At 43.5% G+C, this 15,956-nt stretch overlaps 1 protein-coding gene across 1 annotated transcript in view; it reads right to left on the bottom strand.

The window, feature by feature from the left end:
- Positions 1 to 7,046, bottom strand: part of LOC104058132 (zinc finger SWIM domain-containing protein 6) — a 137,297-nt gene extending 130,251 nt beyond the window's left edge. Inside the window, exon 1 of the mRNA XM_054053250.1 lies at positions 6,512 to 7,046. Coding sequence (XP_053909225.1) covers positions 6,512 to 7,046 — 535 coding nt within the window. The remainder of the gene's footprint in view (positions 1 to 6,511) is intronic.
- Positions 7,047 to 15,956: the final 8,910 nt, after the last annotated feature.

Below are 15,956 nucleotides of genomic sequence, written 5' to 3' on the forward strand. Positions count from 1 at the left end.
AAATTAGTTTACTTGCTTCTGTTCTGGAACTTGGAAATATTTCTTAAAGCAAACTGAAACTGGAATCACTGAAGATATTTTTACAAGACTCCAGTAGTCTTGGAACTAAGTCAAAAAAGTCCAGCAAGAAGTCAGGCATCATTTGTTTATTCCCCTACCACAATACTGTACTAACAAATTCTGGATTACTTTTTTTAGTCATACATTTCTAACCAAATCCCAACATCAGGCTGACTGCAGAAGGCACCATGCTTGGTTTTTTTGGCATGTCAGCAGATAAACTTCTTGCTCTCCTCAAAAAGGCAGGGTTTAACATAACCTTCTCCCTTTGGAAAAAGCTCACTACACATACCAGGACAATTTGGTATCACAGGACACCAAGAAGTTAATGTGAAACACAGAGCTTGTATCTCTACAAATGACAGCCTTATTTTTCTCACATAATTTAGTATTACTTAAATTAAATAAAATGGGCTGCTCTCAATTCCTTCATCGCCCAACCTGTATTGATACCAGGGATTGCCCTGACCCAGGTGCAGGACCTTGCACTTGGCCTTGTTGAACTTCATGAGGTTCGCACAGGCCCACCTCTCAAGCCTGTCCAGGTCCCTCTGGATGGCATCCCTTCCCTTCAGCACGTCAACCACACCACACAGCTTGATGTCATCAGCAAACTTGCTGAGAGTGCCCTCAATCCCACTATCCATGTCTCCAACAAAGATGTTAAACAACACCAGTCCCAATACCAACCCCTGAGGAACGCCACTTGTCACCAGTCTCCACTTGGACATTGAGCCATTGACCACAACTCTTTGAGTGTGACCATCTAGTCAATTCCTTATCCACCGAGTGGTCCATCCATCAAATGCATGCCTCTCCAAAACAATCACAACCGGCAGATGATAAAAGCACTTCTGAGTCAGAAGACAAATACTTCTCATTAAAAGAAAATTGAAAAAAATAAAATTAAGTTTTTAACCTCATTTAAAAAACAACTAAACATCTAGGGAGCTCCAACCATTATTCAACTTCAGAAATTTTACTTTGTCTTTCTTTAAAAAGTATGTTTTGGTTACATCCACCTAATCGCAGTTCACCAAGGAGCTTCAGAAAAATGAGCTTGCAGCTCCACACAGAAGATGCTTTTTGGCTGAACTCTCTTCCACAGATAAGGCAATTTTCTAGCTCACAATATTAACATTAAAATCTAGAGCTGTGCTCAGTGCCAGTAAATTAATTGCTTACATTATTTTCCTTCCCTAGGAGTTTCTTCCCTCCAACTCACTCCCTCGACATTCATACCTGTCCTGGTTTGAGCTAAAGCAGACTTGATTTTCTAATTTTTCAGCTAAGCCTCATCTAAGTAACTTAATTTTCTGATATAGGGAGGAAGGGAATTGGGACAACAACTGCTCACATTTTGCTGCCAATCAAGCTGTGCTGGGGCTAGACTGAGACAGTTTATTGGTGACCAATTTAAGGCTCAAAGTGAACTGAAACAAACCAAATCAAATTCCTCCAAACCGCTCCGGAATGTTTACCCACCTAACTTGTTTGTATAGCTCAGCCAGCACTGCAGCACTTTTCTTTTGAAAGGTCTGTGTTGCGAGTGTCAGTGCAGGCTGGCAGTGGCTAGGATAGCAGCGTAGGGCACTTCAATGAATCCTCAACCATTCCTCTTGCCCCAGAGGCTGCTATAATGGATGGATACCCACAGTCATGAACTTAACCAACTATCATGTAGAAAAATAATGAATTAGCAATCTATATGTGTGCATGTGTATATAAGTGTATGTTTATTTGAAGATACATGCAGTAGTGACCCAAGCATGATGTAAACAGTATGGAATGGAATGTTCTGGTTTGAACTAAATCAGAACTAATTTTCTACCTTTTCAGCTAAGCTTTGTCTAAGTAACTTCATTTCCTGAAAGTTCATTACATGTTTTTCAGATGGCATCTGTCTCCAGAACTGAAAATGCTTAAAATATACAATTATCACCAAAGTAACAGGGCACTGGTTCAACCCAGGATCTTTCCCCATACCTGCTCTGCAGCATCAGCAGTGACACAGTCATCAGAGGGTTCAATTTTATGTATTTGTATATGTTTTATCATATTCTCATTAATGTTATTATTATCATTTCATTAAAGCAGTTTTAGTTTCTAACTCACAAGTCTGTCTTTAATTTCCCTTTCACTGTGCGTGCGCGGTGACTGGGTGACAGCACAACTGCCTGTGCTTAACTGAAATCAAGCCAGGGTTGAGGCTAAACCATGACAATACTCAAGGCACAACTACTGTGATTACAAAGCCTTATGTTGCTGTAGTAAGGACTGTAACACCTTAAAGGAAGGCCTGTATGAGCAAAAGTGGTCTATGCAGCAAAGACAAGCCGATCTCAAATTACAGGCAGACAAGAATACTCTAAGAGTACTTATATGACAATCAAACACTAAGTACTTCTACTATGGATGCAGCTACAGCAGCAAAGTTGAGCTTACACTACAGCAAAGGTAGTCTCTTTATTTCCCCAAGCAAGAAGAATCATATCAGCAGAGGCACAGGGTCTTTTTTTTTTTTTTTTTTTTTTTTTTTTTTTTTTTACTTTTTACTTTTCCTAGGATAGCGGCATTAAAGGCTCTTGTCAGGTCAACTGTGCTGTTGAGAGATCACATCACTTCCTAATCTTGACAGCCACAGCTGTGTACAGTACTGTATACCAGTTCAGGGCTAGCTTCAAACCAAATATACACTGTGCCATCTAAAGCTGTCTCCTCACTCCTGGCATATTCACTAATTTGACCACAGTCAATTTCTAGTTTTCCTTCCAGATTGTTGTATTTACTCAAAGTGCTTTCGTGTTTAGAGTGTAACTTTTACCAAAAATACTTGGTTTGAAATAAATTAAACACATATAATAGAAAAAGCTCCATTTCATACAGTTGAAAAGGTTTGCTTTAGGAATCCGCTTTCCTTTTTTTTAATAAACTAAAGAAAGTCCTTCATGTCTGATTGAAACAAAAAAAAAAAAAGCTATTAAAACATCAGTAAATTAGATGCAAACGGAATTTTGAAGCCAACTTCTTTGGTGAAAAATCTTTCAGAATTAAGTGATGCTAATTATTATGCTAGGAGAACATAATTCAACTTCAAAAATAGGCTAGCAGATAACTGCTTAAGATGATTATTATTATCATCGCGTATCACTAACACTTTACCTTCCTTTTTTATTTAGTATTTTTTTCACTACATACATTAAACAAAGTCAGGGTGGTATGAAGCAGGATCACTTGAAGATTTTTAGCAGAACACAGACACAAGTCTTTTAAACCCTTTCACTCAAAAGGAGTTTCCGTGATAAAGTTGCCTGAATGTTAAACTGGGCTATATGAAAAAAGAAGAAAAAAAAAAAAGTAAAATTCAGAAGCAAATTGATTCATTTAAACTACCACTGAACTGAAATTTATGAGGCTCCCTCAAATCAAATCCTGCATTCCCTGTTTATAGTAATACTGAGCATTACAAGTAAGGTTGCTTGAACTGATATGTAATAAAATGTCCTTTGTCCAATAATTGCAGTTTTCCATAGTACAATAGTAAATGTTTACAGTTTCCATTACTCATACTGCAAAGAACATAAATTCACATTTATATGGTTACCAAACACGCACTTGCACAAACTCAATGGTAAGTTTTCCTCAGTGCTACATATTCAACTGTATTACATGGAACCAATTCTGTTCTCCACCCAATATAACTCACTCCAGTTAATTTTTTTTCACATTTGTACCTTTCTGCTTCACTGAAATAGTCTACAACAATCAACCAGTCCAACTGCCTAATTCAGGACCGATCAAAAGTTAAAGCATGTTAGTAAGGGCATTCTCCAGATGCCTCTTAAACACTGACAGGCTCAGGGGCATCAATCACCTCTCTAGGAAGCCTGTGCCAGTGTTTGACCACCCTCCCAGTAAAGAAATGCTTCCTAATGTCAAGTCTAAACCTCTCCTGATGCAGCTTTGAAGCATTCCCACCCATCCCGTCTCAGAATATCAGGGAGAAGAGCTGAGCACCTCTCTCTCCCCTTCCCCTCCTCAGGAAACTGCAGAGAGCTATGAAGTTGCCCCTCAGCCTCTTTTTCTCCAAACCAGACAACCCCAAAGTCCTTAGCTGCTCCTCATAGGACATGCCTTCCAGCCCTTACACTGCCTTTGTTGCCCTCCTCTGGCTGCATTTAAGGACCTTCACATCCTTCTTGAATTGTGAGGCCCAAAGCTGCACGCGGTATTCAAGGTGAAGCCGCATCAACACTGAATACTGCAGGAACAATAAATACACCCCAAGCACCTCAGTGTTTTAAGAGGCATTTGGACAATACCCTTAATAACAATGCAATTGGCATGTTTCATACCACCAGCTTCCACTACTATTTTTGTGCAGCCTTCCAAAGGAGGCTCACATAAGATTAAAAAAAAAACAAAAATAAACCAAAACCCACAAACCAAATCAAATATATTTTCAGCAGTAGGTATAGCATGTTTGGAATGTAGTTAAGATCCAGAAGCAGCAGTCAATTCAGTTGTATTTTTGCATATTTTCTCTCTTCACATTGACCCTTGTCAACATTACTCATCTTTTGAAGATATGCAACAAGTTATTTTCTCCCCCCTTTCAGAACTACTCATCGAGGCCTATTCCACAAGCAAAGCCAAGCCCACATCGAGTGTCCTAGAAAAGACAGCATCTTTTATTTATCACCCCTTGGTTTTATTTTCACAGTGAATTCCTAGATCAAATGTAATCAGTCAAGAAACCCTCCCTTATGTGTGCTCCTGTCATTCCTTCTTGTTTGCAAACAGAAGGAAGTCCAAGCAAAAAGGAAAAAGATGTCTCAGCACTTCCAATCAAACTAAAAAAAGTCCTACTCCTGGTTTTGCCAGCCCTGAGGGGCCACAGAGGCACATCAGACCTTTGGAAAAAGAAACCAAGTCAAAAGATTAAACTTATAAGAAAGTTAACAAAAATAATTTTTAAATAAAAAATATTTTTTAAAAAAATTTAAAAGTCTAAAGTTGAAACCCACTTAGGCAAAAGGAAAGGGTGCTTAGTTTAAGAACAGCAACAGGGCTTCCCTTCAGAAAGCAGAAGGTACATTTGCAGGCTGCCCGCGACGTGAAATTCGCTGCGGATAAGGCTGAGGGGGAGCCGCATCACTAGGACCGAGGCCGTCGCCACAACTCGGCGTGCCTCAGCCAGTGAGAAACAATAGTGTCTCGTCTGGCTTCCACGTTCGGGGGGGGGAAGACGGACACGGGACACAACAGAAAACTGAGAACACAAATGAAAATGAGAACAAAGTCTCCAGTCGCAGCCGTGAGGTACCACGGCACGGCGATATACCCAGAATACCCCAGCCACACAAAGCGCAAGCACACCCCCACCCCCGGAAGTTTCCCGAAAAAAAAAAACCCTCCCCGCGAGGCCGCCACCGCCCCATCTGTGGGGCTCCTTCGGGCGGGGTACACTGCCCCTCCCAGGCAGCCCCACACACACTGGGGCGGAGGGTACCAACCTCCAGAACCTTTTAAACAGAGGCAGGGGCGCCAGCCCACAGCTGGTGAAGAGCAGAGGCAGCTCCCAAGGGGGAAAGGTATTGTTCCAGGAGGAGGAAGAACAACGCTTTTCTCCTCAGCTTGCCGTTGTCACTACAGGGGCTCATCCCAAAACAACTCGAGGGCCCCTCCGCACCCGTGTAGCGGCAGCCTCCCGCCACGGCAGCAGGGATTTGGTAGATCGCTCCCCCACCCTCTGTCTCGCTGCCGCCGCTGCCCTAGAAATGCTTTTGTTCGCGGCTTCCCCCCACCCCACACCCGCTCCTGGGTTCTCGCAGCCTCTTTTATTTCTTTATTTTGGACCGTGGCACATCCCACCCTCTTCCCCCGCCGGCCACTTTCTGCTGATTCATTTCCACCGGCGGCCCCTGGAGAGGAGGGGGAGGGCGTGCGGCAGAGGCATCTCCTCGCTATTGTGGCTCGGGGATATGGAGATGACCCGGATTACCGAGGGTGGGCGCTGGGAGGAAGCGGAGCCGAAGGGGATTACACACTCTGGATTACAAGGAGCAGGAACGACGCGTCGGGAGAGTTAAAGGGACAGGCCCGCCTGCCCGAGACCGGGCCGGCTGCTGGCGACTGGGGCCGTGGATGTGTCAGAGTGGGGCGAAAACGTTATTCTGTCTTTTTGGGTGCAAAGGGGAAGAGAATAGCAGAGGAATTTGCCCGGCCCGAATTACGAGGTTCGTACAGACCGGGCCGCGGTGGGCAGCTCCCCGGCCGCACTGCCGGCCCCCGGAGGGGGGCTGTTGGGGCACGCCAAGGAGGTAGGATGGTTCCCGCTGCCAGGGCCACGTAGGAAGGGAGGCAGCTCCCCAGATACCAAGCAAGCGACACGCAGGAGACCCGCGGCTGAGAAGGCCGGCGGCCTGCACGGCCACGGCCGGTGACTCACCGACTTGCAGAACGTTATCGACACAGCCGCCGTCTAGCAGAGCGATGCCCCTGTGGAAGGGCAAGCGGTTCTCGGCAACATCTGCGCCCCCACCGGGCGCGGTGCCGGCCCTCGCGGGGGCAGCAGCGGGATCCTCGGCGCCGGTGTTGAAGGAAGAGTACATGCAGATCTCCCTCTCACTGCGGGGGAAGGACCAGTAAACGATCCTGCGCTGCACCGGCTCCGGGATCCGCTCGAACCGCTCCTCCACCCGCTGGAAGGGCCACTTCTCCGCCACCTTGCGAGCCGCAATATCCAGTAGGGACTCGGGACTCTGGGTCTTGCCGAGCGGCAGCAGCCCCAGGGCGGCGGCGGCGGCGGCGGCAGCAGCAGCAGCAGCGGCGGCGGCGGCGGCGGCAGCAGCAGGTCCAGCGTAGAGCGCCCCGCTACCGAGTCCAGTGCTGCCTACTCGCTGACCCGGCCTACATCCTGAGCCATAGCCAGGTCTGTAGCAGAGGCGTTTAGCTGTGGGAGGGAGGCGGCCACGTTCCGCCATGATCGCGCTGCTTCTAAGCGGGTAGCGGAAATGGCTGTATCCTATAAACAGCACTAGGAAAGCAGTGAGCGACCGCAAGCCATCCTGCGCCCCACCCCCTCTTCCCTTATATGGCCACGGGGCGGTGTCAGCCGCCTTGCCTACGGGGGAAGGCGGAGCTTTATGAAAGTCGGCGCCACAAACTTAAATAGAACGGCCTGAGGAAAGCTTATTCCGCGCGCTGGTGAGGGATGGTGCGCGCGCGCTCCTGGTGTGGGTATGCTGTGCCGATGTGTCGCCTTTTTCCCCCGCTGATGTCACCTGAGAGCGCCTCACGCGCCTGGGGGGAAAAGAGGGTGTGGCTGGCAGTGCCTCTCTCCGACACCATATAAGGAATAGAATTGCGGGAGTGCGGCCTCCGCGGCCTCAACCCAGTCAATTTTGCTAGGAAAGCCAGGGGGGTATGGGTGAGGAGAACCGCGCCCCACAGTCGGAAAATACGGTAATGGCTAAGGCAGCCACCCTCGCCCGCGGAAAAGTGGAGGCTGATCCGCCTCCAGTGCCTCGCTCGGGGGAGCAGAGCGATGCCGGCCTTTTGCCGGAGCTCCGTGGGAGTTGAATTGCTGGGAGGTGGCAGAGGCGCTTCAGAGGGCAGGTAGGTGTCCATGGGCGCCCCCCATAGTGCGGGGTGGCCTGGGCTCCTGTCTCAGAGGCGAGTTGAAACGGGCGAAGCCGGGGTGGTGTTGTCGGAGTGCTGCTCCTCTGGGGCAGGAGCCGGGGTGTTTCCCTTCTATAAGAGGTGCTTCAGTAGCTGCGGCTATTGGCCTGTGGGGTGAGTCCCCACCCCGTGGGGTTGCCTGGTGTGTGCTGGCTTGCTGGTTGCGCGTGCCGTGGGCACGTTTGCTCGCTGGCTGTAGCCTGGTGCGATCTCCATGTGGCCGGTTCGCTTCGCAGATGGTTCGGCTTGGAACCGCTCTGATAGCCCAAGGTGAAGGGCTCTATGCCACAACCCGCGATAAGTAAATCGAACGTAATTAACGTGTTGTGTTTGCTTTGGTGTCTAAAAGGCCTGTAAAAGAGCTGGTGTTGGCTATCCGTCCCGGTTAATTTTTAGCAAGCGGTGTTGTGTGTAACGCTCGCAGTTGCCCCAGAGCGAGAGGGGTTCTTTTTATTTTTCTGTGTTCATTAAAAATCATACTGTTCTGGATCATACCGACTCAGAATCAGATAAAGCTGATACCATCTTTCTTATGGAGAGAAACTTTGATGTGTCATTTTAGAACAAGTTTTATTTTTAATTAATTAAATGCTTTGGAACTTTAGCTTGAAAATGATATTTTGTTTGCGATTTACAGTTGAAAACACCTATTCATCTCACTTGGATTTAACAATATACACCACTTGATAGCATACGATGCAGAAACCGTAATTTGAGTGTTTAGTTGCTTCGGTCACGTAGGCTAGTTTACCTATATAGACTACATTTTCCATGATGCAATGCAAGTGTTCAGCTGGGAAGGGTGCAGTCAGGAGATGGCCCTATCAGGGAACACAGCGAAAGAACGTCAAACGTGTCAGGCGTTAGATCTAAGAAGTACAAATAGCATCAAGTGGACTTGACACTTAACGCCTACTTTGTGTTTCCACCAAAAAAATTGAGACTACAGCAATAGTTTATTTTCTAAACAGGGGATCGAAGAGCTTTGCGAAAACTGTGTTTTCCATTCAAAATAGGTGGGAAACTCAATGAACTGCATCAGACTTGTTGATTTTGATTTTTAATGAAAGATCGGCAGAAAACCTGAAGATGTTTTAGAATGTGTAAGTATTGGCTTTTTTATATGCTAGTAAGCTCTTAAGACAGTAGTGATGATTCATAATTTCACAGATAGCAAATTTTTTTGCATCTAGGTATAGAATTTTCTTTTTCTGCTGTCAGTTGCTCATACTAAAAAATGGCTAATGTTTTTTAACCAAGGAATTTAAACTGCAGACTACAGACAGGGACTAAACTGTGTTTTGCAGAGTTTATTTTCTGTATATACTACGAGGTGTTTTCTTCTTTGGGATCATGAGAGCTACCTTCTGGATAGGAAATTATGATAAACTGATGCTTGTGCTTCTGGGTATAGACCGAACAAAACCAGTTACTTTTGAGGTGCCAGTTTCATAAATTCACAGATACCTTGCTGGGATATTAACTGGCATCTTCATCATTTTAGGCATATATTTTACAAGTGATCTACAGGATTTATATACTTAACTCCAACTAAATTTTGTAGGTATTTGGGAGCCTGAATGCTACAAGAAACGAGGATGTAGAACTTTCTTTTACTTTTAATATGATGTTGATCTCAGTATTTCTGAGAGCAGAGAAATGGCATGTGTGCAAGGTGAAAAATTAAGAACTTGATAATTGCATGTGTATGAGAGCAGAGGAAAATTATATTTTATTTTTACCCCATCACTTACTCTTTGTTAATAATTGTTCACATCTTGAAGCAATTTTTCTTCTATGTTCTTTTAGTGCTATTTCTGTTTTAAACAAGTGCCTAGCAAGTCAGTAAAAATGCTCTTCTAAATTGGGTAATGGCTGTTCTTTATCAGGTCTTAGCCACCTGCAGCAATAAAAATAATACACTCATGGCACTGGAAGGTTCTTCCTGTCATAGTAAAGACGCTTTGCAGTAAAAATTGAGAAAACTGAGAAATAAGAAGAGTGAGAGATACAGCAATGAAACACAGAACTTCCATAATAAGTAGAAGTAACCCCTGTGTCACTTATCTCAGCTTAGTCATTGTTCTGTCTTTTGAGATTTGGGCAGAAATTATCAAATTCACTTAAGAAATACTGGAGTAAAGCAGATCAAAAAGCCCATAGATCTACCTTTTTCCTTCATCTACTACTCATCGGAAATAGCTACTTCCCATTAGGTCTATGAATATTAATAGCTACACAGCTGTTGAAGCTTTTTTCATTTTTGGGTTAGGGAGTACATGAAGAGGTAATAGCATCTTTGCTCTTGAAGGAAGGAATAAATCATTAAGAATAATAAGAATCAAATCTTGGCCAGCTTGCAATAAGAAAGCACCTGATTGTAACAGAAGTTTAGCTTGTTTACTAATTGAAACAAGGACAGACCTGAGCTCACAAAGAGGACACAATGAGGAAGATGGTAAGATAAAGAGCATCAGAGGATTCTGAAGAAACAAAGGAACTGTGATGTACATACCAGAGTGGGTGATAAGATATGATAATGAGTTCTATGTATGTCTAACCAATATTTCCTGGAATATGTAACCAGTGTTTCTCAGAATCTATATGAATATGTGTGTTTAACTAGTATAAAAGTCCTGTAACCAGCCTCAATGGAGACACTTTAGGTGAAATGATTAAAGCAATACCTGCTTAATAATCAAATTGGCATTGATTGTTGAGTTTGGCCTTTTTCACAGCATCAGTTTTGGCACCCCAGATGGGACAACCTCTGCTCAGCTGCACGACCCGGTGAGTACAAGGACCCCCTTGGGTACCCCTGGGATCTTTTCTCGGAGGGCCTCCTTGCCCTGACCAGATTGCTGCGGGAGCAGACAAAGATCATCTCCTGAAAAGGTATTCCTAAATTCTTGTCCTTGGACCAGTAATGGGGAAGACTTTATAAGTCGTGAGGAGACGTCCCATGCGGAGCACTGTATGACTGGTTGCAGTCCCCTTTGTATATTGTTGTGGTAGAGTTATGTAGAATTGTACCTGGATTGTTGTGGAAGCCTAGGTTTTGGTGACGGGGGTTAAAGTTCCCACTGTCTTGGTTTTGGTACAGGGGTTTGAGCCCCCACCGTCTTGATTTGGTACAGGGGTTCTGGGTCCCCACTGATAATTGGTATAAGAATTAACTGATAATTAGTATAAGAATTGTGTGCTGTTTTGGTCTTGAACTCAGAAAGTATAATAAGGAACTGAATATTGATACCTGATTTTAACTTTGGTATACTTCATAATGTGGAGGGAGGTGTATGTGTACATGCATACGTGAGACATAGCTATGGAGTGAGTGTAGAGTTTTGATCCATGGTTCTGTTAGAGGTGTGGCCGTAGACGAATGGAGTGTAAGTTTTGTCTTAGAATTTTTCTGACTCTGTTGTTAACCTAATAGCTGTTGCATGGACAGCGTGTGAAGAACAGAAACTGGTAAATCATGTCAAGAAGTTTGGCTAATTCTGACAAAAGACTATGGCCACCACAAATAGTTTTAATCTAGAACAAGAAGGAAAAAAACAAACAAACAAAAACCTGCAGCACTGTGTTTGAATGCCCCCTCCCTTCTCCTCCCTTGAATGTGAAGTTTTGTTTTTTTTCCTCTGGGTCCAGGAATTAACCGTTACCTCTGTAGGGGCATGCCAAGTTATGAGCAGTTTTACTTAGATAAAAACAATGAGCACCTCAGTGATTACTGGGGAATTCTCAAACAGGCTTTATTAAAATATTATATAATTAGTATATAAATAATTATTAAAATATTAAAATTTTAATAGAGTGCCAACTATCAATTTATTCAAAATTTCTTGTGTGGTTATTTCTGCAGGCACTTTTATTGTTGTGTATGTGTAATTGGGGAACAGTACAGACAGGTTTAGTGTGTGTGTGTGTGTGTGTGTTATGTGTATCAATAATGTAAGAAATGTTGAACACCTGCCTAATTGGCAGAGACAAAACTTCATGTCATTTAATAGGAAGCATGATCAGGGGTAGAGAATGTATCTAAAGAGAAGGAGAAAAGAAAAACATTTAAAGTTAATATGTTTGTACCAAGTGTGTAAGTAGTAGTTGTCATTGGATGTAAAAGGTTTAAGCAACAAAGGCAGGTGCCTCTGATTTGTAAACTTTTTAAAACTCTGATCATCTTTTTAGAACATTGCTGAAATGCAGCAGACTGGTATCCAGCTGCAATAAATTTAATAGCTGTTCCTCTGGTAATTTAAATGCTTTGATTATTTATTTTCTAGCTTGAACCATCCAAGCACTGATATGAGAACTATAAAATTAACACCTGGTTTATTTTTCAAGAAATTCATGGAAGATTGTTAATTGTTCAACAGCTGGTGTGTGTGTGAAGAGGTGGACTGTTTGAACCTGGGGAAAAAAATCTGAATATTTTTGAGAAAGTTGTTTTAAAATAGATGTGTGATCTTACAAGAAAAGGGTTTGTTTTTTCACAGCAAATTGATTTAGCAGCACCCTGCATTCCAGTGTCCCTTATCAGATCACCAACTGCTGGGCTCTGGCACAGACAGCAGTGAATGGGCCAGAGACAATACCCTTTGCAATTAAAAGATTGTAAAGGAATAGAAAGCCCAATTAATAACTTTTCAAGACATGGAACTATTAGTGGAATGTGAATCTGAATATAATACCCCATACTACTAGTGAAAAAGTTTGATGGAACTTACTGAGTAGTACAGGACCTGAGAGAAATATATAAGACTGCCAGGGATTTGCATCCTGCAGTGGCTAATCACTATATGTTACTAGATTAAAAATAGCCAGATATGGTTTACAGTGTTAGATTTAAAAGATTCATTTTTCTGACTGCCATAAGCCAAAGAAAGTCAAAAGATATTTGCATTTGAAGGGGAGAGTCCTACCTCTGGTAGGAAAACTCAGCTTACTTGGATGGTGTTACCCCAAGGTTTTAAGAATAGACCAACAAATTTTGGAAATCAATTAGCAGAAGAAACGGAAGCATGGGATTCCCCTTTTAGAGATTAAATCCTTCTACAGTATATGGATATTTGTTAATAGCAACTGAAACAAGACCTGAGTGCATTCAGTGGACTGTAAGTTTGTTTAATTTTCTTGGATTAAATGGATATCGAGTCTCTCAACAGAAAGCCCAAATAGTGCAAGAATGAGTGACAAACTTGGGATATGGACTGTCCAGGAAACAATGAGAACTGGGAACTGAATGGAAGGAAGCCATCTCTCGGACTCCACTCCCACAGACGGTAAAAGAACTCAGAACCTTCTTGAGAATGACAGGTTGGTGCCTCTTATGGGTTTACAATTACGAAGTGATAGTAGAGACATTATATAAACATTTAAAACCAACCGTCCCTAGCTGTCATGGTCTAAGGAGGCTAAAAATGCATTTGAGACACTTAAAAAGGCACTTTGGACCAGAAGATGCCCCATCTAGGTTTTGGAAATACCAAGCCATTCTGGTAGAGTCAGATGATATCAAAACTGAAGTAAATATCAAAACTGAAGTAACTAACGCTGTAAACCCAGCTTCTTTTCTCAGTGGAACAACAACTGAACCGCTGACACATGACTGTCTTGAAACAATAGAAGCTGTATATTCCAGCAGACCAGATCTGAAGGAAGAACCTCTGGAGAATGCACAAGATTCCTGATTTTCAGATGGACAAGGTACCAGTAAAGCTGGTTTTGCAGCAACTACTGGGAACAAGGTAATTGAATCCCAACCATTACCTGCCGGGACTTCGGCTGAAAAGGGTGAAATTATTGCCTTGACCAGAGCCTTAGAATTGGTGAAAAGGAAAAAACAGATTCTAAATATGCCTTTGGAGTTGTTCATGCTCACAGAGTGATTTGGAAAGGAACAAGGGTTATTGACGGCACAAAGGAAACAGATCAAACATGCTGAAGAAATACTTCGCCTATTGGAAGCAGTACAATTATCAATGATTATAATGCACGGAAATCAAATGAAATCCAATACCAGATAGAGAGAGGAAAATACTTTCAGAAGATCTCAAATGGTATCTCATAAGAAGCAAAAGAATTTGCTAAGTAAAAGAAAAGGGGGGATTCATAAGTGGCAAGTGTTTAAGCTTGTGTATTAGTCAATAGCAATTGTCTGAGTTAGTATGTCTTATAGTGGTATGTGTCTTGGGAAATGCCTTTTTTCTAAAAGGGGACTTATGAATGGCAAATGTATGAATTTCTGTCTTGATCTATAGAAACTGTCTAAGCTTGTATATCCCATAGTGATATGTGCCTTGAGGGATGTTTATCTAAAGGGGGACCCACAGTGCAAGGAATGGGTATCCCACAAGATAACAAGAACAAGTCTTACGAGGAGCAGCTGGGAGAGCTGGGGTTGTTTAGCCTGGAGAAGAGGAGGCTGAGGGGAAACCTTATTGCTCTCTACAACTACCTGAAAGGAGGTTGTGGAGAGGAGGGAGCTGGCCTCTTCTCCCAAGTGACAGGGGACAGGAGAAGGGGGAATGGCCTGAAGCTCTGCCAGGGGAGGTTCAGGCTGGATATCAGGAAAAAATTTTTCATGGAAAGGGTCATTGTGCACTGGCAGAGGCTGCCCAGGGAGGGGGGGGAAATCACCTTCCCTGAAGGTGTTTAAAAAGATGGGTAGAGGAGGTGCTCAGGGACATGGTTTAGTGGCAAATAGGAATGGTTGGGCTCAATGATGCAAGAAATCTTTTCCAGCCTGGTGATTCTATGATTCTATAAGATAAGGAAGCCTGGAATCCATACTGCCGCACCAGCAGAAAAAGGACTGTTTTTCCTAAAGTTTGGGCTGCAGCCCCCTTACTTCTAGACTTCATCTTTGGACCCCAGGAGGTGGTCCTCACAACCACTCAACTCAACGGACTGACTGCACATACGAACACAGCATGGAGATATGTTAATGACTCTTTGAAAAGGAATGAATATGTAATACCTTTTTGGGTGATGAAATGAATATGCATAGATCTGTAACATAAAAGACGCAGAGTTTTCTCACTTGGCATGCGTGTTTTTGGAGGATTGATTCCCCCACACACCCAGCACTGCAATAAAGGATACCTGCTTAATAACAACTATCCAGTTGTTATTGAGTTATTATCTCGGAATCCTTGCCCAGCCACACCTAGCCTCCCACTTCAATGAGGAGTGTTAGAAAGCAAGGGGGCTTGGAAACTCCATTCTTTGAATCAGTATCATGAAGGACTCAAGGATGTTTATTTCTCATCACTAAAAATATTTTCTCAGGACAAATTATGATTGGAAGAGCAGAAAAAGATCAACAAACTGTTGCTCATTGAGGTGTTACATGAAATATAGACAGAGTCATTGTAGACTCAGTAACCAAGACCTGGCTATGCACCTATGATTTACTTTATGCAAACGGTTGCCTCTTTAGTAGTGGCTGTGGCTGAAACTAGAAGTAAGCATCAGGTATTTTCTCCTGTCTGTTGCAGGTGTTTATGCTTCATATGCTTGTCTTCTGGTGACGGAGACCAGCTCACAGGGACGCCTAAATCGACAGACGGACTACCGCTCTGGTGGCAAGTAGCAACATTTTATTCTCCAAACGGAGTTTTTATACTCTTCTGGTTGAGATAACATCGTACTTGTATGCACTGTTTACATACTTTATTACTATTCTTGTCGTGAGAAAGCAGGCTCTACAAGTTCTACAAACAAGGGTCTATGTGTCTGTCCAGAGTTCACATAACATCCTTAACTAAATCTGCAGGTGTTCCTGGAGTGTATACATTTAACTTGGGCCCTGGAATGGGGAGAAACCCATTATATTGCCAAGAACCTCTGTGTCCACATCCTCCCTTCCAGGAGGAGCGGCTTTTGATCTCAGCACAGTGTTCTGTTATTGACCCTTCCAGGCCCTACAGAACACTGCTCTCAAGGCCTCTGGCTTCATCATTCTGCTTTTGACCCTTTCAGGCCCTCAGAATGTATAATGGTTCTCCTCATTCTGGAGCAACTGTTACGTGTACCAAGGCCCTACTACCTGGAGAGTGTCTGGACATTCCCTGCAGATGAGAAGTAGAGAATAAACCTGTTTGGTTCCTTTGCATCCGTGCATGGCCTTTGCTTTTCTTTACTAAATTGCCTTTATCTCAATCCATGAGTTTTTAATCTTATTTTCTCCTCCTGCCCTGCTGAGGAGG

The sequence above is a fragment of the Cuculus canorus genome, chromosome W (assembly GCF_017976375.1).
Source record: "Cuculus canorus isolate bCucCan1 chromosome W, bCucCan1.pri, whole genome shotgun sequence".
Classification (NCBI taxonomy): Eukaryota; Metazoa; Chordata; class Aves; order Cuculiformes; family Cuculidae; genus Cuculus; species Cuculus canorus.